Raw genomic sequence first — 25606 nt, forward strand, 5'->3', positions numbered from 1 at the left:
TCTGTGAAGCAGTCTCGAAATATTCAAGAGTAAACAAAAAGCCCTCTTCGAGGTATTTATTAAGAAAAGGAAACAAACCAAAAATGCTTTAAAAACTGTATTTGTACAACAAGATAAATATAGTTTTTCTTTCAGACACTGGTTGCAAGTTTCTATGTTAACATATCTGACATCGACATTCCAGGATGAGTTGACTATCATGTAAACTTTGCCCTGCTTACAAGATGAATGAAAATAAGGAAAGATTAAAAATCGGAGGGGGGGGGGCGCAAGGGGAGGAGGGAAATCACTGGCCACTTGCCAACTGCCACTTTGCTGCCAACTTTTTATCCAAGGAAACCGATCTTATTCGAACCTGCAAAAGAGTTTGAGAGTGAGCTGTTCCGTGAACGAAGATGAAACAGGACAAGCCCAAAGCTGTGCAAGGGGACCAACGCCAGATGGGGAAAGTGAAAGCAGGGCCGCGAAGCTGAAATGCACACACAGAGACAGGGGACAGCCGGACAGCCAAGCGGGCAATTCTGCCTCAAGCACTTAACGACGAGTGGATGTTGTTCCATAGTCTAAATTCAGACAACGAAGCTGAATTTGGGCCCCAGGGCGGATATGGAATTCACCCGTTTACAATTCCATGACAAAAAGGAATCTGTGAATAGCAGAGGGAAGCAGGAAGGGCCAGAGACAGGAGACAGAGGAGCGCATCAACAGCATCTTCTAGGCGACTCAGGGAAGGAGGCGTAAGCTTCCCCATAAATTCCTGGGACTGAGTACTCAGCTACTGAGGAAAGAAACACATCAAGAAATGAACATGAAGAGCTAAGTCTCTAGTTGAGAGAGAGAGAAGCCGTATTATTACAGGAAGGAAAAGGAATCTGCGAAGCCAACAGGGCCAGGTGCAGAAGGAGGGCTCAGAGGATGAGTCCTGGATGAGGGGGCAGCAGTGTGGGGCGAGCAGTGAAAGGCTTCAGAAGCACAGCACAACCAAATCATCAAGACCAACCGCGTCCCACTGGCTCCCTCAGGAGCACAAAGATGCTCTCATCAGCCAGACTAGAGTGGAAACGCTGGGGTTTGGGGCCAGGAACAAGGGGACCTGACAGGAACAAGGGGACCTGACAATCTGAGGAAAAAGTAATACTGGCTGGATGTGAGCAGCCCAAGAGTCCACAGAAACCTAAGAGGCCAACAGCCCCTTGGGCCTTGATCAGGACCCCTAGGGTCATAAAGTGCCGAGGTTTTCAGTGTAACCAAAATTGCAACAGAGAGGCCAGTTCATAGGCCAAACAGCAATGCCTCGAAAGGGCTGTCACTTTTCTTGATCTTTAGCAATTCATTCGATTTTCAAGGTGCTCCTTGTGGGAACACAGACACACACGCGCGCGTGCACACACACACACACTCCCCTGGTCCCCCCAACTAGCAGGATATAAGGTTTCACAATGTGTGAGAGCTTGATTCAGTTTTGGTTACATTTGGGAAACCCTCCAAACGTGGGTGGTCGGCCCACTAAAGATGGTCTTTTATTAAACACTGGTTTACAAAGGATTCAGACCTATCCTTCGCTTTGTCCCGGAAGCAAGGCCGGAGCACAGCCATGTACGCTGGGCCGCAGGGCCTGTGGGGACATGCAGAGCGGCAGTGGACACAAGAAACACCCTGCATTCGGACAGAATCAAGGCTGGCAAGCGCTGGATCCCACAGGCAGGGCATTCTCTGATCTCAACGTGGGACCTAATCCCAGGACTGGAATATGTTTATTCGACCTTTACCATGGCTCCAAAACCGCCCCTCTCTGTCAGGGAGACCCCCTCGCTCAGGTCGGCTAAGTTGGTCAGGCTGGCGCCGTGGGCCCCGTCGAGTGCCTCGTCGTACTGCTCCAGGGTCCTGTGGGCTTCCTGGTGGCTCTCGTGCAGCTCGGAAAGCTTGCTTCGTGCCTACACAACAAAGATGGCCACTAGCACACAGGGTTTAGGGGAAAAGTGTCAGGAGAGACATTTTTTTCTCCTAATGCCCAACCCTGAGTGACAGATGGGAAACTGAATTACTCGCTTACAGAGTTTACAAGAAGCGAGACCACTTGTAAACCAGAATGAGGTCCTTCCCGCCGCCCCATGAGGCCTCTCTGTATCCCCAGCCCCTGAGGGAGGCCCGTGTTCAAACAGACGTTTGTCAATTCTGAACAAACTGAAACTGGTAAAATCCAGATTCACAATCTGTTCCAAGCGATTATCAACATTTTCCTTTATGGAGTTTTTATCACCCCGTTTGCGTTAATAAGCAGCAGCGAACTTCACTGTTATTACTAACACACACTCATGTCTTGGTTCCTATCTACCTGTACAAACTCTTACTGCTTGGAGGTAAAAGGTCTTAAGATAATACTACATCTATTCATTAAGAATGAAACAATATAGGGTATTAAACCCCTGGCACGTTTGTGATCAACTTTTGTCTGTAACCTGGCAAAAAGAGCGAGAGGTGGAGCCAGTCAGGAAAGGAAGCACGACTAGCCATTTTGACATTGCCAAGGGAGAGCATCACCCCCACTCCGTAGATGGGACACACAGGGGCCATTATGTACAGGGGAGGAGAGGAGCCCTCCCTCTGCTGGTGAGCCGCCACTGCAGGCCTCAGGGCCCTCACACAGGCGTGGGAAAAGGACGGGGTGCCCAGACAGCTTGAAGAACTTGAAGAAGCATGGGGTGATGCTGGTCATAGGGTGGGGCCTCCTCCATGTGTCAGTCCGCAAACTGCACGGGGATGGAGAGGTGCTGGAACCAGTCTCAGACTCTGTCCCTCTCGCTTGTCCAAGAACCACGCTGGTGAGGGTATTTCTATGCCCAAGACCCTCTCCACAGGAGCTCTTCAAGTCCTCACACAGACCCTGCCCATTCCCCCAAAATGGCATGCGCTCAGGTGGGGAAGTGGAAGGCAAAGCAAACTGCCACCGGGCCAAAGCACAATGCCCACACACTGGAGGGCTCTGGGAGCTCACCCTCCAGGCCAGGGTGGCAGCCTCTCAGAAGAGAGCCTAACGTAAATGAGGTGGGTGACAGCAAAGGAAACAAGCGGCCTTGGTGCAGGTGCAGACCAACACAGGCTGGTCACATACAGCACTGTGACCAGTCACCGCAGCTACTCCACGTGCCAGAAGACCCCAGAAGGCCCCGCCACCGCCAGCAGAGGCGGGGGCCCATCCTCAGCAAGGTACCTGGTTGATTTCGTCTTGCGTCGATTTCAGGGACTTGATGATGGTTTCCAGTTGAACTTTCCCAGCCTGAATGCTCTGCTCCAGCTGGGTTTCTTCCTGCTGCAATCGGTTCAGCTCCGACTTGGCCCGGTTCAGGTCATCTTCCTGGGACTTGAGATCAGATTCCTGAGACTGGATTTGGGTCTTCAATGAGGAAATCTGAAATGAGATGAAATATGATTGAGGGAGAATTCTTTTTTTTTTTTTTTAAGATTCTACTTGTTTGAGAGCGAGAGCATCTACGCAAGTGGCAGGAGGAAGAGAGAGAGAGGGACAAGCAGACTCCACGCTGAGTGCAGAGCCCGATGTGGGGCTTGATGTCACAACCTGAGCCTAAACCAAGAGCTGGACACTCAACCGACTGAGCCACCCAGGCACCCCAAGGTAGAATTCTTAATTCACGTTGTTGGAAGGAGCTAGTCCAGTGAGGCAGACACCAGCCCGATGGCCGGACGCCTGGCCTCCTTCCAGGGCCCTCTCTCCACTTGCATGACAGACAGAAACAACAAGGCAGACATGCTCACGCCCATGTAACTGGCAGAAAGTCAATTTGGGATAAGGAAGAATGAGACCTGGGATAAGCATAGGCAATCTGTCCCCCAGGGGCTAAAGATCCCCGAATGAGGCCGCAGAGGAGGACACAAGGCTTTACAGTCTGCTGAGGCTGCAGCCCCTCTGGTTTGTAATGAGCAGTGAAGACAGCAGAGCGGGAGAGGGGCGTACTGGCCCCCCCGTGCGGTGAGGTACGGGCCAGGGTGAGGTGTCCACACACACAGGTTAGCAGGGACCAAAGGCCGTTCACCGTATGGCTTGGTGGATGAGACTGAAGTCAGGCCACAAATGCTTGGTCGCTTTTTCAAGTGGTATGTCTCTATTAATCCAGGAGGATGTCTCAGCCCTGTGCTTCAAGGGCATTGTGAGTTCAAAGAAGCCTGCAGGAAGCCCCCCTGCAGTGCTGGGTGTGAGACTCACCATCTGAGTCTCGTCCTGGCACTTCTGCCTCACGTCGCTCAGCATGTCTCGGAGCTTGGCCTTCTGCTGATCCATTTCGTCAAGGCGGTCTTGGGCGTCCTGTTTCTGAGCTTCTAGCTCTTGCAAACTGCTTGTTTCCCGGTCTAAATCATTTTGTAATTCCTAGGAAGAGTCACATCACATTACTTGAGACGGATGAGAATGGGGAATATCCCGGTAACAGGGTCTCAGCCTGGGCTGGAGCCCCCAGGACGTCCTACAAAACCGCCTGTGCCCCCAGTCTGCACTTGGCAGGCATCCGGTGCACACCTGCTGTAAATGCGTGCATCCTGGCTTGGCAGCTGTGGATTGAGCTCTCACTAAGCGTCCCGGCAAATACTTACTGACGGCCTAAGAGAGGCCAGGGGCCAGGAGAGTGGCTGGGTCCCAGCAAGAAGAGCTGTCCAGTGACATGTGATCAGGGGTGGAGAGAGGAGAGGCATCACCCAAACATAAATAAACTGGGAGGAATGGAACCAACAGAATGCATGAGTGCTGTTGGGTGGACTTGGGAGCACGGGGAGACCGGACTGATGCTGCACAGATGGAGGGGAGCCCCACGGAAGCACTACTTAGGGTGGACCCGAAGGACAAGCAGGCAGCAGCCACGTGAAGAGCTAGGAGGAAAGGAGCCCAGCAGGTGGGGGGACAGCAGGGGGCCCAAGGTGGGGAAGTGGGGGTTGGGCTCCAACTTGAGCCAAAGGAAGCAGGGCCACACCAATGAGACTGCACATGCTTCTGGGGCAGGACATTCAAGTATGGGCTTGGGACACGACGCTTCTCCACTGCTAACGCTCCTCCAAATTGGCAGTATCTATCAAGATGACCTAGCAGGGACCCTCAGACCCGACTACGACACCTCTAGGAGAAGCATCTTAGAGGTGTACGACACATGTGACCACATGTAGTGTGTGAGCGCAAAACCTGTAAACAATGTAAATTTCCACCAGGCGGGCCTGGCTAACAACTGCGGGGTACAGTCTTACCCTAAGAGAAGCTGCACCTCATACTCTGAGTTACAATGTGAAGCAAACAAGGCACGTGGCAGAGCATATGTGTACTTCGCATTCTGGCATTCGTGCAAACAGGAAGGAGAGAATATGCACAAATCTCTCTCCTTAAACATGCACGTGACCTTCCTGGAAGGCCTCATGGGAGCCAATGAACTGCATCTCTGAGCGGGTGAAGGGGAGGGCAGGAAGCTTCACGCCTTTTGATTTTCAACCAGGCAAATATCTTATCAAATGTCTTTTAACTAAAGCTAGAATCACGGATGGGTGCGGCAGAGGAGATGGAGGCCTGGGAGGGCTGACGAAGGGAGCAGGGAGGGGACCCAGAACTAGGTGAGACGGTGGCCATGGGAACCAAAGTAAGGGAAAGATTTGAGGGGACCTTGAGGGTACAGGAAGACAGGGACGGTGAGGCCGATCCCCAGGGCTGGCCTGGGCTATGGGTTGCTGGCGCCATTTTAGGAAAAAATCCAAAGCAGTCACAACGTCTCCTCTCTGCCTTGAGGATAAAAATGTCATGACTCTTTCCTCTCTGGATAGCTCCCCAGGCTCCCTGCCCCTGACCTTTAATTCAGGAAGCAGATCCTCAGTCTGACAAGTTTGGGGAAGAGAAGAGACTGGTGGTAGGGAGTCTAGGACATGGGTCTGCCACATCTAAGGGAAGAACAGTGATGGAGAAGGAGGAGATGAAGCAGGGAGGAGGGTCAGGCCCAGTGTGGTAGCCTGGGACACCAGGTGGCCAAGAGTCTGGGACATCAAGGAATCTGAGCCTCATTCTATAAAGAAGAAAGAGGAATCGAAGAGCCCCACGGGGACAAAGACCCACCAGCTCATGGGTAGGATGGGAGCTGGGTCAGAATGGGGGAAGTGTCTAAGCAAAGAGAACAAAGAAATAACCCAGACAACCTACAAACTCAGTTCAAACCCCCCCGGAATCCCCTGCTGGCTTCTGTGCAGAAACTGACAAGCTGATACCAAAATTCATTAAGGAAATGCAAGGGACTCGGAATAGCCAAAACAATCTTGAAAAAGAAGAAACAAAGTGGCAGGACTCATATTTTTCAATTTCAAAATTTACAACAGACATACCTCAGATACATGGTGGGTTTGGTTCCAAATCACTGCAATAAGCAAATATTGCGATAAAGCAAGTCAAATGAATTTTTTAGTTTCCCAGTGCATATAAAAGTATGTTTATACTATACTGCAATCTATTAAGTATACAATAGCATTATGTCTAAAAATAAATGTACACCTTAAATAAAATAATACTTTATTGCTAAAAATTGCTAACCACCATCTGAGCTTTCAGTGAGTCATAGTCTCTGATCACAGATCACCGTAACATATATAACAAAAACGAAAAAGTTTGAAAGATTGCAAAAACACCAAAATGGGACACAGAGACACAAAGTGAGCAAATGCTACTGGGAAAATGGTTCTGATAAATTTGCTTGACACAAGGTTGCCACAAACCTTCAATTTGTAAAACATAAACAAAAAACCACACAGTATCCGCAAAGCACAATCAAGTGAAGCACAATAAAATGAGGTATGCCTCTAAGAAGCTACAGTCATCAAGACAGTGTGGTACTGACATAAAGAGAAATGCAGGTAGATCAATGGGATAGAATTCAGAGTCCAGACATAAAGCCACACATCGATGGCCAAGTGATATCCAACAGGGGTGCCAAGACCATTCAGTGGAGAAAGAACAGTTTCTTCAACAAATGGTGCTGGGACAACTGGATCTCCACATGCAAAAGAATGAAGTCAGACCCTTACCTCACACCATATGCAAAAATTACTGAAAGCAGATCAAAGATCTAAATGTAAGAGCTAAAACGATAAAATCTTAGAAGAAAACATGGGGTAAATCTTTGTGACCCTGAATTAGGCAATGAGTTCTTAGATATGACACCAAAGGCAAGAGCAGGAAAAAAAAAAAAAAGGAACAGACTGGACTTCACCAAAATTTAAAACCTTTATGCTTCAAAGGACACCATTAAGAAAGTAAAGACAACCCACAATATTTGCAAATCACGTATCTGATGAAGAACTTATATCTAGAAACTATCAAGAACTCTTACAACTCAGCTATTGAAAGACAACCCAATTTAAAAATGGTCAAAGGGTCCGAATAGACATTTCTCCAAAGAAGATACACAAATGGCCAATGAGCACATGAAAAGATGCTCAACATCATTAGGGTAAGTGTTAGGGGCAATGAGGTACCACTCCACACCCACTAGGAAGGCTAAAATAAAAAATGGGAAATAAGTGTTGGCGAGGATATGGAGAAACATGCATTATAGGCTGGAATGTAAAATGGCGCAGCCACATTGGAAAACAGGCCGGCAGTTCCTCAAAAGAGTTACCATATGATCCAGCCATTCCACTCCTAGGTAACAGACCCAACAGAAGTGAAATCATATGTCCATGTGACTTCCACATGAACGTTCATAGTGACGTCATTTGCAATAGCTAAAAAGTCAAAGAACCCAAATATCCATCAACGGATGAACAGACGAACAAAATGTGGTCCAGCCACACTGAAGGGTCTCACTCAGCCATAAAAACGAATGACACACTGACACACGCTGGTTCATCATTCACGATGTGGATGAACCTTGAAAACACGAGGTGGAGTAAAAGAAGCCAGACACAGAGGTCACACCGTGTATGAATCCATTACCACGCAATGTCCAGGTCAGGTAAATCCGGAGACAGGAAGCAGATCAGTGGTTGCCAGGGGCTGGGGCGGGGAACGGGGACTGCTAATGGGGACGGGGCTTCCTTTCGGAGTGAGGAAAGTGCTGACGAACTGACAGTGGTGATGGTTGTACAACCCTGAGCACACACTAAACACCACGGAATGATACACTTTAAATGGATGGATTGTGTGTATGTGAGTTCTAGCTCAGTAATGCTGTTGTCACAAAAACAAAATAAAACGAAAAACCAGGCAAAGATGCTGCAGGTGCTCACCAGAACGACAGCGATGGAAATGGAGGTGAGAGACCCCCAGGGAGGACGAGGAAGGGGCACCCTGGAAACAGGCCCGGGGGAGCTGAAGCTGAAGCTTCCGCTGCCTAAAACCAAACATAAATGGACCTGAGGACAAAGGACTCATACTCCACACGGGGCCCTGACCCGCAGACTGTGCTAGTAGGTGTGGCAAGCGATCTCCTGGCCAGATCCACGTGGGGAAAGGTGGCAGGAACCAAAGCCAAACCTGGTTTTCACAGGGGAACTTTCAAAAAATACACTGTTCTGTCTAGGACCAAAAGCTGCCATCAAGCACTACAGCAGAGCCCCGGCCTGGCCTGCTTACAAATGAGGCCCCACGGAACAGGGGCCAGTCTGGCTGGCGTTGGGCTCCCTCCCAGCTCTCGGGGGGCTGTTGGGGCACACAAGGACCCCAGCACCTGAAAGGCTGCAGGTATGTGCCCGTCAGAGCCCACCAGCCGGGGCTCTAGGTGGCTTGGCTGCACCTGCCACAGACCAGAGGGGACGGTACCTTCAGATGTCAGAACAAGTCACTGCAAAGACCTGACATCTTCCTCAGCATCGCCCAGAGCAGGCACCAGAGACCCGATGACTGGTTTCCTGGGCAGTTAAAGGCCGTCATAGCACCCAGATCCTCAGGGACCAGAATGAAAACCAAATCATGTCCACGGCAACCCAGACACAATAGGAAGGGAGAACCGGCCACACGTCCGTGTCGCTGGCTAGGCCCAACCCAGGCACGAGGGACGAGGAGGCCAGCTCCACCACACCACAGGACTAAAAGGATGGAGGCTGAGGGGATGCAGCGGATAGAGGGGTGGGAGTGGGCTCTGTGTCTGAGGGATCAACTCTAGGACATGGGTGGAAATCAGAGGCCTGAGAGAGAATAAAATGACAGGAAGAAAGTACTGTGGGGGCTTTCAGAGAAATACAGTGACTTCGCCTGCAAGGTGGTCTTATAGCTGAAGCAGCTCATTTGAGCAAAAAAGCCCTTCCTGTCAGAGGCAGGCCAGTCCCTGCTTTCCATCCCGAAACATTCCAGGAGACCATCTACAGCCCAGTCCTCACTGCTAACACGCACGGAGAGTGAGAAGCCAGGAAAGGAAAGAAGGGTCTGGACACTGCACGGCGTGAACTGGTGAGTGTCCCGAAGCAGCGAGGGCACATCCACCCCACCTCACCTGCAGACCACAGCCACGACAGATGGCCCTTCCCACAGATCAGCGGGACGTGCCATCCTCCTAGTCTCTCAGAATCCGCCAGTCCCCTTGTGGGTGGCGCAGGGGAGGGCCGCCCAGCACCTCGAGAGCCCGATGCTACTTACTTGCCCTGGCTCAGGTCCACACCCTCAGAGGTGGCCCAGAAAGAACCGGCCACTGTCGCGGCACACACGGCTGCTCTTGGCTCTGTGAGCAGCCCACTCACAGACCCTCGGTGCCAGGTGGGGAGATGGAAGCTAGGAGGCCGAGCCACTGGTCCGGGTCACTCAGGTGAGGCCTGGTGGAGCTGGAGTCCTGACCACTTGGCCGTGCTCCTCTCCCCCGCCCAGCTCTGAGCTCAGAACACTCAAAGTCCTCAAGCAGAGACCACCAGTCCCAGCGGCACTTCTAGCACTCACTCTCAGGGTGCCACAGCCACCTCAGACCCGAGACATCGTGGGAACCCACGTGCCTTCACCGGTGCAGCTGCCCGGGGCTGACTGCTTTGCCCTGGTGCAGACTCCCCTCTGCTCAAATGATGAGGAGAGCAGGGAGGGCCCTGAGTGAGTGCTGAGCATATATGCCAGACCCCATTCTCCAGCCCCACAACTCAGGAAAGCAGAACAGTCCTTACTGATGTCATACAAGACCCAGAGATGTTAAGTAACTTGCCCAAGGTCACACAGCTAAGGAGAACTGGGTTCGAGCGGAGCAGTCAGACTCCCAGTCTCCGCATCACCACCACCTGCTAGGAGACACTCCAGGAAGCAGGACTATCCTGAGAACAGGTTAGCAGCCACTGACTGAACCTCAAACACTGAGACGTGAATGGAAAAAGCCAGACACAAAAGGTCTCACATCTAACGTCCAGAACAGGCATATCCATAGAGACAGAAAGCAGATTAGTAGTTGCCAGGGGCTGGGGGAGGGGCAATGGGGGGTGGTGAGGGCTAATGGTCATGGGGTTTCTTTTTGGGGTGATGAAAATGTTCTGGAACTAGATGGAGGAGATAGCTAAAGAACATACTGAATATGCTAAAAACCACTGAATTGTATGCTCTAAAGGAGCAAATTTTATGTGATGTGAATTATAGAGCTCAACTGAAAAAAAAAGCAAGAAAAAACCCCCAGTCTATGGTTACACGAAACTTAAAAGCCTCACCTGGAAGCCCCCCAGAAGCCTGTGCTTCCAGGAAGGGCAGGGCTAGCTTTCCTTCACCCCACCCCCAATGACAGGCGCAGCTGGCGCTGCGCAGGGCACAGCTCATCTGCCCAGGGCGAGCACTGTGCTTACCTGTACTTCGTTGCTTTTCTGTCTGATTGCCTCTTCCTTTTCTCTAATGTCTTGCTCCAGGGAGTACTTCTCTCTGGGCATTGAAAAAGATTTCAGGAAAGCACAGATGAGTGATAGCATGCCTACAGCCATGGTGTAGTTTCTCGGCAAAGAGCTTTCTCGGCCCTTCTGCTCAGTGTCCTCCCCCAGAATTAACAGGTGAGAGGTGGCTGCTTTGAAGAGGATCCCAGGGACATATAGGAAATGGATGCACTTCTTTCTGCCGGATTCTAAGAGTGCAGACACCCCATCCAAAGCCCTTGTTTATGGGTGGGGAAACTGAGGCAGAAGGCACAGACAGGAGCCAGAGACCTGTACACGAAGCCTCTCTCAGCTGTCGGTCCTAAGCCGTTAACTTGCCACCTGAGACTCAGCCGGTTTATGTGCTGAGGGAGAGCAAGGCCTTCCTGAGGTCAGGGGGCAGGGCCTGGGGCTGCCTAGCAACAACCTGCCCAAGACCCTACAGTCCCCACTGACTACTGCGGACGTCATCACTCGAGCTCATTAAGTCAATTCAGGAACTCAGGGAAATGTGCAGCCCTTCACTTCTGCTGTACGGACTTGTGATGGTCAACTTGCCGCATGTCTCACAAGTCTCCAGTACTTGTGGTAATAAGCTGGGATAGGGGCTGGTGTAAGATTCAGATTCTCAGGGGAATGAGCTTTAACACACCTTTGTAACTGGGCGATCTCTTGACTGATATCATCAAGTTCTTTCACACCAGTAAATTCCCCTGATCCGAGAGAACTTGAACCGTCCTGGAACCAAATTCAAATACAGAATTAAGAACTGTCAAGCTGAGGGGCCCCTGGGAGGCTCAGTCGGTTAAGCGTCTGACTTGATTTTGGCTCAGGTCATGATCTTGGGGTTGTGAGATTGACCTCAACGTCGGGCTCCATGCTGGGCATGGAGCCTGCTTAAGATTCTCTTTCTCCCTCTCCCTCTGCCCCTCCCCTCCCTTAAAAAAAAAAAAAAACTGACAAATTGAGGGGCGCTTGGCTGGCTCAATTGGTGGAGTATGTGACTCTGGATCTCGGGGTTGTGAGTTCAAGTCCCACACTGGATGTAGAGATTAGTTAAAAATAAAATCTTAAAAAAAATTTGACAAGCTGACCTCAAGGCCCAGCAGGTACTAGTAGGTCCTAGTATAAGGAATATAGTCATGGTATCTCCAATTCACAGTAACAAAAGGGCCAGCACCGTGCCTGGAAAACTATCCCAGTGGCCCAGACACACCCCCTAGACCCACCCTTGGGCCCCTGGTGAGGGCTGGGGCCAGATTAAGGTAGGTAAGGACAGCAGGGCACTGGACGGCTCATGCGGGCCACTGCCGCCACCTGGTGGCAGGCTGCGGGAAACCACACGAACAAGACCAGGTGTGGTCAGCAGTACTCACCGGGATAGGAGTGCCTCTCTCTGAGGGCGGGACCATGTCCGGTGACAGGACTTGAGGGGGGTCGATGCCTTTACTGACCTTCTGCTGAATGAAGTACATAGCTAATGCAAACTGGTCTTTACTTAACTTCCCTGTTTGCCTCGTATCAGCCAGGGCCCTGGGAGAAATGTGCAGATGCTAATTACACATCGAAGAAGCAAGAATTCAGCCCTGCATGCTAAGTACAAATCACAGAACCCATCCTTTAAAGAAATGACCAGCGACAATACAAACAATGGGGCACAGCGGCAACTCCTTTTCTACTGAACATCCCGTTCCTGGACAGCAGTCCCGACACCCCCCACCCAAGCACCCTGCCCAAAGACTGGCTGGAGAACCACCAAACCCCACGCCACAGGCCGAGGTGGCGGGCCTTTGGGAAGACCTCAGCAGCAACTACCAGAAATGGCACCGGCTCTTCACGGCGTGCGCGCGGGGGACTGCGATGGTCCAGTACAGAGCAGCCGTTCTGGTGGACATGAAGCGGGGCCCGAGCGTGCCCCCTCGGGTCTCTAGCCAGCCCCTGCAGCCCGGGTTATCTGAGCAGCCTGAGCTGCTGGCTTTCAACGGGGGTGACAGCAGCAGCATTCTGGGTTGTCGGCCTGAGGCAATGGGGCCCGGAAAGCCACGCCTGACCATGCTGCACAGGGCAGTCCCTCACAGCTGAGGTGTCCCTGCTCCCGTGGCCTTCTGGCAGCCTGGCAGGCGGGCAAGGCAGCGCGTAAGCCAGCGGCACATGGAGCTCCCGCAAAGCCTGGGGGAGAAGCTCTGCGACCAGCCCAGTAACCAAGGAGCTGGCCCTTACGGGAAGGAAAGCCTCACGCAGTGGAACAAGGCCTCCACATCTGCAAAATGTCTCACCCCGGCCACTCAACAGGCGGCCTCGCTTCCCACTGCGCGTAGTGACTGCAGAGCAATGACACTACCCTCTAACACGGAGCAGAGGAGAGCCGACAATGGTGAACAGACTCGGGCCCAAAGAGCCAACGAACGGGGCCATGGGGCGTTGGGGGGGTGCATAAAGACCCCACTGAATGTTGCTGATAAAGGCTGATCTAAAAACATCTTCATTCTTGTTGCAGTCTGAGGGTGAGGTGTGCTGATTCTGCCTGCCAGGGCCGGTCCTGCTGCACACCCAGCCCACAGCTGCTCCTGGGCCCGAGGCCTCATCTCTTGGGCCCTCTCCTGCTCCCCACCTCTGAAGGAGCGTGGCCTCCGAGGCCCGCATGCGGGGTGCTTGGCCAGCCCCGACCCGTGGCAGCACGGCATTCTGGCTCCAGGGCTATGCCCCCGAGCCCTCCGGCCGCAGCTGCTCCCAGCCAGCCCTCTGGGCGTGTTATCTGCGCTTCAGGGATTCCGCACCGCCCCCCCCACCCCGCTTCCCCGGCCACCTGCAGATAAACCCAAACCGTTGTTACTCTTCTAGAGCATGCTCATCCTGCCTTTTCCCTTATACACAACGCTTTCTGCGTTCCTCCTTTAATCCAAGCATACTGGTGATTTCACTGTCACTTCCCTGTCGCTGCACCACTTGCAGGTTGAGGTACTGTCCCTGTGCTTTGATCGGGGCGCGGCATCGCTACCTTTGAATCACACGCACATCCCACTTCAAGGTGATAAAGGGGGCACTGGAGCTGAAGGGGCGGAGAATGACTGTCCCTGACCTGTCAGAAGCAGCTGGTCTCCCCCAGCTGTTTGGTGACTGACTGGGTGTCACACACACCTGAAGAGACAGCCTGTTTTCTCAGGTTGAGGCCTCCTCTCACAGCGTGGACATCTATGAATTATTACCAAGGACAGTTATTTCCCCAAGCTACTCAGTGACGTGCTAAATTTCACTGCTCTTCTTTGGAAGGGTTCACCTCTCCAGAATTATACGGAAATTCTCTCTTTGTGACTCCCAAGTGAAGCCTCCTAAGCCCTGATGACAAAGTTAGAAAGTGACCTTCACCACTGGTCAGCTGCAAAAGAAGCCATCCCAGCGCTGTGAAGACTGCTCTGGTCCACCCTGAAGGAAAGTAGGGGTGAGGCCGGCTCCCTGACCGGCCCTGAGGTGCGGACCAGAGTCTCGTTGACTGCTCACCCTCCTGATGGGAGCCGAGTCGAGTCACTGACCTTCACAGGCCTCCTGGGGAGGTGGCCGCAGCCCCCACTGCCCAGGGCGGCTCTACCCGAGCTGCTGGAGACATACCGCACACTCCCCTCACAGGGGCAGGGCCAAGCGTCCGCACCGCGACTGGCTGTGGCAAAGGCTGGGCGTCCCGCTACAACCAGCATAACCACCAGCAAGAACTCGCCCCAGTCACTCAAGCAAATCGCCCCAGAGCTGTGAGAGGGACTAAACGGGTGGAGAGTGAGCTGCCGTGCCCAGGATACAGAAGGGCCTTCGCACTCCTACCCCACTCAAGCTCCCGTCCACCCCGGCAGGAGGCCTGCTGCAGGGCTGGAGAGACGCCCCTGACCGCCATGCCCTGATGGACACCTGCCCCTCCTTCACCACAAGCCTCACTTCCTCGGGGCCCCTCAGAGCCGCCCACAGCCATGACCTCCACACAGAAGGCCAGGACGAGTCGATGTCCAGCTACCCGTCCTTACCATATGTGTGCTAGAAGGTTCTGGGTGAGGCCCGAGTGCATGAAGATCTCCTTCACCTCCTGGCCGCTCACATAGCCATCCAGGTCCAGGTCGGTCTTCAGGAATATCTCGTCAAATCGCATCTTATCCGCAACCGGCACCACCCAGCTCACGGTTGGCTGAAACGGGTTTCAAAATGGTTGGTCTCTAGCTTCTCATCACCATAAACAGGTGCTATTAAAGCGCTTCCACGCCCTCCTGACGAGAGAACTATTAAGGCGCTTCTCCACGCATGTGGGTAGCACGACTCCAAGAACCCAGAGGGCACACAGGAGCCCCATTCTGTAAGTGGGGAAACTGAGGCTGACAGCAGCAGACACCACTCAGTCAGCCTCTCCCACCCCATCGCAGCACCCCCTCCTCCTTGTATTTAGAGGGGGGGAAAGACCCAGCAGGTCTGAAGGGGCTTGAAGGGAAGCCAATGAATTCTCCTTCCAGGAGGGGGTCCAAATGTGCCAGGCAAGACCCTCCTGACAGCCCACGTTAGAAGGACGGTCTCCTGAGCACCAACCAGCCCCGCTCTGACGCCAGCCTTCCTGGTCCTCTCGTCTTCTGCCTGCAAACACTTCTCTGCAGCTGCCACAGGAGTTCCCGTGCCCACGGCTCGGGATTCTGTACTCCGTCCTTCGACCCTGACTCCATTCCCCGTGACACAGCAGCGTCCCCATGAGGTGTCAGCGCACAGCAGACACTGACAGGGACTGAATGAGGCGGATGTGAAAATGGTGTCTGCTGGATGGACAGGCACCCAGGGCCCTCTGGTGCCGGCAGGGGAGCCCAGGCCCCAGATGAGCATGCTGTCACCTGCAAGGATCCCACCACCCTCGAGGGCACTGCCCCGGCAGATGCAGTGCAGAGTATCTGCGAGCCCCGGGTAGTGCCATTTCGGCAGCGACAGGGCTTGGCCACCTGCTGCATGTGTGACCCCTCCCGTTGCCTGCTCAGGTCTACATAAGAGGGGTCCACCAGGGCCTATGTACCTCCTATTTCAGGGACATCAGAGGCCCCTTCAGCTGCTAATTCTGGACATGTCACCTCTGACCTTTGGCATATTCATTGAACCAAGTTCCACGGCGCCTCTGCCCCTTCTCCTAGAGACGTTTTTCCTCATCCGCTCTTTCTGAACAGGTCTCCCTCGCTATCCAAATCCAGCGTGATCCTGACGCGAGCACTGGGAATCCAGAACGCAAGGGGGGGAAGCAAGGGACACCATGTTACCCGGATCATTTCAGTTCCAGGATTCTGGATAGGGAGAATGAGTTAGTCCAGCAAGGATTTATCAGAACCTGTGGACCGAATTCAAAGAGCAAGGGCTCAGGCAGCAGGAATTCAGATAACGAGAGAGACCTGCACTTTACCTGCCCTGTTATGTGAATTTTGTGAGCCACCTCAGAGTAGACATAAAGACGCACGTAAAGGATCTCTAACAAAGAAGAGGCTTGCTGTCTTTACGTCCAGTGGCTGGGGTAAGCTCAAGCTCAGATGCCAAGAAACCCAAGGAGGAAGTAACAGCAGATCAGACAAGCTAAGCTGAGGGAGAAAACGGTTTCTGTGCTCCACAAGTCCCAAGACATTACAACTCTGGGATGACAAAAATCCTAACATTCAATGTGCACACAAAATGAGCTTGCTGCCTGATTTCTGGGGTGTCAGAGTATGTCGACAGCAACACTCCGAATCCAACTTGGCTACAAATCCAACAGGGAACAGCCTTCTCCTTGGAGCTGGGTCTCCCAGAAAGGGCTGGGTTTAAGGCTGGCTTAGCAGCCACAGGCCCCCACTAAATAGCAATAGACCCTGGTGGCTGGAAGGGGCTGCGCCCCACAGCTGGCTGTGAAGACAGGACCTGGCAGCCCTAGGCTGGTGGTAAGAGAAGTGGTGGAGGGGATGGCATGGTGACTGTGGGTCCCCAGAACTGCTCGCTCTCATGTCTGTGACTCCACCAGCTGCCCCCATCCTTGGGGAAAGGAACGCACCCTCGTCTTCCCACCCCCACCCAGATAGAGGTCCCTGGTAAAACAGGTCTAGTTGCAACCAGCAGCGCGCTCCCAGGGTCTGGGGAGAGCCACCAGATCACCATGGACAGGGTTTACAAGGCTGGTCAACCTGCACTGCCGCAACCTTGGCCCCACTTGCTTCCGTGTCAGTAAAAGCTGTCACCACTAACCTAACCTACAGTACTTAGTAAGAACTCTCAGAAAGAATTTTGCAGACACAGGTGCTGGCTGTTTTGGGAAAGAGCTCGTGCAGGTCTAAGTTACCAGCCTTGGCCCCCTCTCTGACTTCATTCCACCCTTCTTCCCGTTTCTAGAGGTTCCCACTTGATAGCCTTGGCACAAGCTAGTCCTCTGATGGCTTTTTTTTTTTTTTTTTTTTTTAAAGATTTTATTTATTTATTTGAGAGAGAGAGAATGAGAGAGAGAGAACACCTGAGAGGGGACAGGGTCTGAGGACGAAACAGACCCCCTGCCGAGCAGGAAGCCCGATGCGGGACTCGATCCAGGGACTCCAGGATCATGACCTGAGCCGAAGGCAGTCGCTTAACCAACTGAGCCACCCAGGCGCCCCCTCTGATGGCTTTTTGTCATTCAGGTGTCAGCTCACACCTCCTTAGTGACCTTCCAGCTGACGTCATCTGCAGGAGCACACCCCTCTCCTCGGCCCAAAACTTCCAGGCCAGGCCCGGTTCTGCTTCTCATAGCTATCTGACCTTCCTTAGTTTACTGAAATGTTTATTGTCTATCTCCCTAAGGAGGGCAGAGGCCAGTCCCACAGTCACTGCGGCATCCCCAGGAAGTGCAGGCACGGCTGGTGGGCTGCTGAGCTGGTGAAGATGCCCAGACTGGGCCATCTGGACGCTGGGCTTATTAACAGACACCCACCAACTGGAGGGGAAGCCCGGTTACCTGTGCCTCTCCACACGGCTAGGGCAGTGATGGGGGGCTCTGTTGGCCCCCCTGACCAAACCGCCTCGACCCTCTCTCAGAGGATCCTTGCTCTATGGTGCAGCAAGCTCCTGGAAAATGAGCCGCCCCCGCCCCCTCCCCACCAACACCAAGCAGAATGCTTAACTTTACAAATATGTCTCATGCAAGAGATTCACCATCTGATCATGTATTTCTGGAGCGTTAAGTGCCTGACAATTCATTTTTTGATTGTAATTTAAGTGCCTGTCATTAAGCTTTTGATTGCTGAGGCACTCATTTCAAAAACATCCATCTCAGATGAACACATTGCCAGCCACACGACTAGGGAAAGAGCCAGTTGGCCCATGCGGTCCCCTGGGAAAGCCAGGGTGACCTAGGTAGTTGGCTGCCTGAGTGACCCCACTTTTCCCTTCCCATGCTTTCATTCCCACTCTTATGTTTTAAATTCACCAGTAAAAAGTGAACCCAAGAAACCAGAGGCCCCCATCATCGACTCCAAAAAGGCAGAGCCCCATGCCCGAGCTTGCTCTCTCTCTAGCCCTGGCCTTGCTCTGGTGGCCCCGGGGGTGACGCACACTCTGCAGGACCTGTGAGTCATCAATCTTAGTTTTTCAAATTTTCCTGATGGTTGTTGCCGAGATGCGTTTTGCAAATTCTAACAAGAGCCACAAAGACATCTATTCCGGGGTCGGGGAAGTGTCGGCGGGGGCTCGCCACAAGTTATGGGGGCCCCAAGTGAGCGCCACAGGCATCCCTAGCGGACAGTGCCACTTACTGACAGGCCGAGACCAATGCAAGATGGTTTCCCATTTCTACTCTTATGGTTCATATCTGAACCTGCATGGCAGTGCTGGCTGGCCCTTTTCATGTCACCTGCACTGCTTTCCCTCTGAAACCAAAAATGAGGCAGGAGGCAAAGCATGACTCAGGATGGAACGCAGGATGTCACATTCTTGCGTGTTTGAGATCATCTCAAAGGTGCCTTTTTATAAAAGAGCCCTTCATGGTGTGCTACATTTGCCAGAACAAGAGATGTCCAGATCTCTGGTTTTTTTTTTTTTAAGATTTTATTTATTTCTTTGACAGAGATTGCGAGAGAGAGCATAAGCAGGGGGAACAGCAGAGGGAGAAGGAGAAGCAGGCTCCCCACCAAGCAGGGAGCCCAATGCAGGGCTCGATCCCAGGACCCTGGGATCAAGACCCGAGCCTAAGGCAGACGCTTAACCGACTGAGCCACCCAGCTGCTCCAAGAAATGTCTTTTTGATACATAAGATGCTGCCCGCTGGGAGTCAGAGCCCCCACACCGTCTTCCTAACAAGAGATGAATGCCTCCCTTGCTCACGTGACACTCAACATGTTTACTGAGCATCAGAGTACCTGAGATTGCTCTGACACTGAGATGATAACCAAGAACTAACTCTGCTCTCATGAAGCTAAGCGGGAGGGATGTGAAAGAGACAGATGACACATAACTACATAATAGGCCAGGCCTGGGAAATCTAGAATGCAGGGTGGACAGAGCCCAGGGCACACTGGCTGTGGTCACGCCTGAGCCCCCTGCTAAGGTGCCCCATGTGAGCAGAGGCCTAACGAAGCAAAGTGCTGGGGTATGATCTGGGAATGCACCTGCCCAGCAAAGGCGCTTCCTGAGGCAGGAGGGACAGAGACGAGAGAAGAGAGCCCGAAGAGAGCCCAGAGGTGGGAGCAACCGGAGTGTGTCTGAGGAAGGGTTATATTTGTGTTCAAATGAATGAGAAACGTAACTCCGAATCCCTGTAGCTATGGACTCGATGTTTGTGCCCACCCCACCCCAGAACTCTTATGTTAAAATCTAACCCCAATGTGATGGTATTGGGAAGTGGGCCTTGGGGAGTGATTAGGTCATGAGGGTGGAGCTCCATGAATGAGATCACTGCCCTCATGGAAAGGACCCCAGAGAGCTCCCTCATCCTTTGCACCACATGAGGGCACAGTGAGAAAACCATCTGTGAACCCGGAATCAGGCTCTCATCAGAAAGCCAATCTGCCAGTGCCTGGATCTTGGACTTCCCAGCCTCCAGATTTTCTGTGAGAAATAAATGTTTGTCACAATCACCCAGTCTATGGTATTCCATTACACTCAAACAGAGTAAGATACCGACCATAAATATTGTTTTAAAAAACATAATCATGGGGCGCCTCGGTGGCTTAGTCAGTTAAGCGTCTGCCTTTGGCTCAGGTCATGGTCCCAAGGTCCTGGGATCGAGCCCCACGTCGGGCTCCCTGCTCGGCGGGAAGCCTGCTTCTCCCTCTCCCTCTGCTGCTCCCCCTGCTTGTGTGAGCTCTCTCTGTCTGATAAATTAAAAAAATCTTTTAAAAAACACTTTAAAAATGAATAAATAAATAATAAAAAATAAAAACCGCAATCACCAATGTTACCTTTCTGGGGTCCCAAATTACTTGCTCCCAAGGACCATCCGGCTGGAACTCTACCCGTGCAGATGGCAGCTCTAGAAGCGGCCGCTTGCAGAGGGCACCGTACCTGTGTTTGCTTGATGCTGTGCTTGGGGGACAAGCTCCCCGTGCTGTTCAGGCTGCTGACGCTGCCGTGGGAAGGCGTGGAGCGGAGGCTGTCTTTCGGCGGGGGGCTGGCAGGCAGGACGGGCACAGCGCCTGGGAACACGGTCTTCTTCCTCTTGGAAGGTGGGATGAGGGATGGAGGCAGGACAGAGGGCACAGGCTCCTTCTCGAGGGCTCGGTACACCAAGTGCATCGCCTGGGAGTGTGAAAGAGGATTACGTTCAGGTGGCCAGACGCAGGCCGTGGGCGGGGAAAGGGCAGCTCTTTCCGGGACTGCAGCAATGTGACAAAGACTGCTCTTTTTGAGGTCCCTTCCAAGCTGAACAGAGCAAAAGATAAACCTTCCCTGATGCGTTCTCTTCCAATGCATCATTTTTCCAAGATGTGTTTAATCACGTAAGATCAACATGAGCCCAAAAGGAATTCAATCATGCCCGACTCCACACGTGTCCCTTCACCACACAACCCCAGGGCTGATGAGTCCCCACGTAGTGGAATTTGGAAGTCTAAAGACACACCACGGGCACTATGTGTACTTCCTGTTTCAGGCGGGCAGAGAAAAGAAACTTTGTCTAATACAAAGATTTAAGTCTGTTTTAAAGTGTAACAAAACCAGGGGTCCCTGGGTGGCTCAGTCGGTTAAGCATCTGACTCTTGATTTTGGCTCAGGTCATGTCCATGCTGGGCGTGGAGCCTGCTTAAGAGTCTCTCTCTCCCTCTCCCACGTCCCCCGCCTCAAAAAAAAGGTAACAAAATCAAACCAAAATTATAACCCCTCCCACTTAAAAATATTCCTTAAGTTGCTATTTGAATATAGACCAGATCACTAACATAGGTAAAATTTACCATCACTTAAAAACGCTACAGAATGTTAAACCCAGAGTGACGAAAAGAAACCTAAATGACACAATTATAAGACCCATTTACAGAACAATATAAATTTCAGCTGAAATGATAGGAAATGATAAAAACAAAACAAGAACGGAAACTCGGGGCTTCTGAGGCCGTGAAGAGAGGGGCATGTGCCCGGGTTCACTGTGGGCCAGCCATCCCATGCCTGGGAAATCACCCCAAGAGCAGTTCAACGATCCAAATACTTCAAGTCCAGTGCGGTCAGAGAAAATATAAAAACTAAATAACGAGGGCCTGGGGGACAGCGAAGCTAGTGTTCAATGGGGACAGAGTTCCAGTTTTGCAGGATGAAGGGTCCTGGAGATGGGAGGTGGTGGCAGCTGCACAGTCACGTGAAAATATTAATGCCACTGAACCACACACTTGAAAATGACTATGACGGTAAATTTTATGTTCTATATATTTTACCACAATAAAAAAATAATAATGGGGTGCCTGGGATGGCTCAGTCGGTTAAGCACCTGATTTTGGCTCAGGTTGTGCTCTTGGGGTCATGAGATCGTGCCCTGTGTTAGACTCCAAGCTCAGCACGGAGTCAGCTTGAAATTCTCTCTCCCTCCCCCTCTGCTCCCAGCGCTGCTCGTGCTCACTTGCTTGTGCTCTAATAAATAAATAAATCTCAAAAAAAAAAAAAAACACTGCCCTTAACCACAAGAAGCTACTTTGTTCTACTTTGTTTGAGATTTAAGAGAACAAGGTGAGTGAATAAATCCCATGAATGGGAAAGGTCAAAGATGTGAGGTGGAGGGAAGGGAGGAATGAGAGGAGAGACAGAATGACACAGGCCCAGGGTGAGGAGGGCTGGCTTGCGAGGACATGAGCCCGGCCACTGGGCAGCTGAAGAGGAAGGTGGGAGCTACAGGGGTGTGGAGGGCGCAGCTGCATGGGAAAGCAGCCTATAGGACGGGAGAGTCCTGATCAACACACAGAAATACCAGGGCCATTAAAAGTATTAGAGGGCGGGAGGGCCAGGGCTCAGACATAAGCAGACCTGAAAGCAGATGGTGGTGCCTTGGGGCACCTGCTGGGCCCATCTATACACACCTACTTCCAGCTCTGTCTACTAAGAGGTCTTGAAAGCAGTGGCACCCCAGGGGCACTGAGCACCCCAGAGCCCACATCCTGATTTCTAACACCATTCGCCACTACATGGAACCGGGGCTCCCTGGAGAACCAGGGCCGGGGCAGGAAATACACAGGAAGAGCCAGGAGCAGCCCCCCAAGCCAAAAGGAAGCAAGTGCTCAGACAATGATGTGATGTGACCAAAGGACAAAGGAGCCCGCAGGGAGGAGCTCCAAATGGGCAAAATAAATCACGCCACTAAAAAATTATAAACCATGGAACAAAGGATGCAGCCCTGAGTCCACTGTGATACAAACTCCTATAGTAGAAGGCTAACTAGAAAATGTGCAAGAAGTGCCAGAATTAGAAACTCGTCTGGCAACCACCATAATCGTTACTCAATCAGGTGAGACTCCTGGGAGGGCACGAGAACTAGCGGGTGAGAGGTGGAAGAGTAATGGGGTGGTCCAACCTCCGTGTGTCTCCCACAAGAGACTGAGCACACAGGAAGACAGTAACTCTGCAGAGAAACCCACAGGCTCTACCAACTGCAATCAAGGTTGACACTGTGTCGACAATGTGGGGTAAGATACCACAGGTCCTGTCGATGGCACGGAGCCCAAGAAAAACAAGCATCAGCTCGGTGGGGTCCTGCCCCACGCAAGTGCACGACCTGGATCATCATGAGGAAACAGCCGATATCCCCAAGCTGAGGGACCCTCTACAACTGCTGGCCTGCACTCTTCAAAATACCCATGAGACACAGAGACAAACGGAGCTCTTGCTCCAGATTAGAGGACACGAAAGAGACGGTACTGCGGAATCTAACACAGGAGGCTGGAACTTCTTTGCTGCAAAGGATATTTAGGGACAACTGGCAAGGTCTGAATAATATTCTTAGGTAATACATAACGACATATTAACACAGAAGCTATACGATAAGACACAAAATAGTATGATAAATTAGACACTGTCAATGTTAATTTCCTGATTTTGAATTGGACACTAGGTATGTAAGAGAATTCCCTGGTTTTAGGAAATACACACTGAAGTATTCTGGGACAAAAAGATATGGTGTCCGCAACCGACTCCAAAATGGCTCAAAGGAAAATTTTAGGTGTGTGTATACTTACATGCATATGGCGTGAGAGGGAGGGAGGAGGATAAAGCAATGTGGTAAAATAATATCACTGGGGAATGTGACTCAAGGGTATTCAGAAGAATTCTCTGTATTACTGTCACTTTTCTTTAAATCCAAAGTACATCAAAATAAACACTTTTTAAAAATCAGAGAAAAAAAAAACACGACTCGAGAAACATTTCCTTCCTCAGCAGAGTGGAAAAAGAGAGTCACAGCAGGGGCCTACCACAGCAAACTCATCTCTGTCCAGGTGCCCATCCTTGTCAATGTCACTGAGGTCCCAGACCTGCAAGGGAAAGAGAGCAAGGCTTACTGGGGAAGGAAGCATGCCTGCCAGAACTCAGATTCTGAGTGCTCGGTGATTAGCAGGGTTAAGACAAGGCAATCAAAATGCATTTGAGAATCAGTCGGTGGGTTCTCTGAAAAACCACTAGCTGATGAAGTATCATCAATTCCAAGATCCTTTTTGTTATATTATGTTCACTTTCTCTAACAAATGATCATAATTATAAACACGTCCACCTTGGTTTTCTCTTTACCGTCTTACCAGGAATTCTTAGAAAAGATGCTTTGGTTTTGGCACAGGTGTTGCTCCGAACACAAGCCCCCCACCACCATTCACGCTGTGCAGGGCTGTGGGCGTGCCTTCACCATTGGTGGATGGTGAGGCAGGTGCCACCAAGTATGCTTGGCCCACTTGGCACCCTGAAGATGAGGCAGACAGGTATAGGTTCCTATTCTGGGTAAAAGGCCAGGTGCCAGATTTTCTAAAGTACAATCAAAGCACTAGCTTCCTGACCCAAGTCAGCCCCACCCCGAACCAGCAGGCCTGCCGACTCGGACAACGCTGCGCACAGCGCCAGTGCCCAGAGCTAAGCAGATACCTTAGCGTCCAAACATTGTGCTTCACGTGCTGGTCCCCTCTCAGTCAATCATGAGTGACATCAGCCCAGGGATATTTCTCATGGGCAGGTCCTCCTCCCCAGCCCTGCTGCTGTCCTTGACTTGGGCCTCTCCAATACTCCACAGAGGCCAGAGCCTCCAGCTGGCCTCTTTGCCTCTAATCCTTTCCCCAGGGTTACCATGGGGACTGTTCTAGAATACACTCTGAGACTGTCCCCTAGACTGGCACATGAAGCCCCCTGTGCCCTACACAGGTCCCTGCACCACAGCCCAGCTTCCAGGGACTCCACCTTGCTCTCCAGGGAGCCCAAAGTGTTCACAGTCCCTTCAAGCAGAGAGATGACATTTCGGAGGCATTCTGTATCAGGCTGAGTGCTTTATGCCACCAGGTTCAATTTAGGAAACAGAGGTTCACGAAGAGTAACTTTTTCAAAGACATGGCACTTGCTCGGGGAACTAGGACTAGAACAAGACTTCCTGGCTCCATGCCTCTCCCTGCCCAGGGCCTCTCTACCTCAGCACCACTGACATTTGGGACTGCATCACTCTCTGTGGTGGGGCTGACCTGGGCCCAAGTGATGTTGAGCAGCGTCCCCGGCCTCCACCCACCTGATGCCAACAACACCCAACCCAGGCAGGACAACCAGAACTGTCTCCAAACACTGCTGGTAAGAATACCAGCCCTCCCCAGCACGCCTCTCCTCATGCTGTCATGCGCCTGGCCTTCCCATCCCATCGTCAGCCACCCATTTCTTCTCTTGAGGACACAATCCAGAAGTGCCTACTCTAGGAAGCCTTCCCTGCCTGCCCTGTACCCCTCTGCTCTGGCGGGTCAGGCACCTCCCCTCTGCCACTGTCCTCACTGGGCAGAACCACAATATCAGGGAGGCAATGGGCAGCAGGGGGTCACCAGGAAGAGTGAACGCTCTGGGGACCACCTAGGGCTTCATTCTCCTCTCCGTGAGACCCTGAGAGGCTTATTGGCCACTCTGAAGTCCCCCTTTTCCTCATCTAGAAAATGGAAGGGACGCCATCCATAACAAGGTGGTTTCAAGTCCTGAAGGACTTCATTCACGCAAAGTGCTATAACGGGGCTTGGCATGTAGGAAGCCCTCGATAAATAAATATTATGATCTTAACTGTTATTTATTTATTTGCTCTCCTGGACTATATCTAATTTCATCCCCATCTTCCCGGTGCTCAGCAAAAGGCCTGGCC

General features: G+C 51.9%; 1 protein-coding gene across 14 annotated transcripts in view; it reads right to left on the reverse strand.

Moving 5' to 3' along the window:
- Nucleotides 1-25606, reverse strand: part of EPS15L1 (epidermal growth factor receptor pathway substrate 15 like 1) — a 93006-nt gene that overhangs the window by 35994 nt on the left and 31406 nt on the right. For 12 of the 14 annotated variants that reach the window (XR_014143726.1, XR_014143722.1, XR_014143727.1 and 9 more), the window contains 9 exons: nt 23712-23771; nt 20332-20565; nt 14844-15001; nt 12210-12366; nt 11486-11571; nt 10774-10846; nt 4223-4384; nt 3212-3409; nt 1770-1934 (listed from right to left, as the gene is read on the reverse strand). Coding sequence is in view for 11 of the 14 variants with exons in the window: in XM_081814815.1 (XP_081670941.1) it covers nt 1770-1934; nt 3212-3409; nt 4223-4384; nt 10774-10846; nt 11486-11571; nt 12210-12366; nt 14844-15001; nt 20332-20565; nt 23712-23771 (1293 nt within the window). In the remaining 3 variants the exon portion in view is untranslated. Of the gene's footprint in view, nt 1-1769; nt 1935-3211; nt 3410-4222; nt 4385-10773; nt 10847-11485; nt 11572-12209; nt 12367-14843; nt 15002-20331; nt 20566-23477; nt 23666-23711; nt 23772-25606 lie in introns of those variants that run through there. The other 2 variants (XM_081814851.1, XM_081814835.1) reach the window with 2 other exon arrangements.

Source organism: Leptonychotes weddellii, chromosome 1 (assembly GCF_054177405.1).
Source record: "Leptonychotes weddellii isolate Sample4059 chromosome 1, ASM5417740v2, whole genome shotgun sequence".
NCBI lineage: Eukaryota > Metazoa > Chordata > Mammalia > Carnivora > Phocidae > Leptonychotes > Leptonychotes weddellii.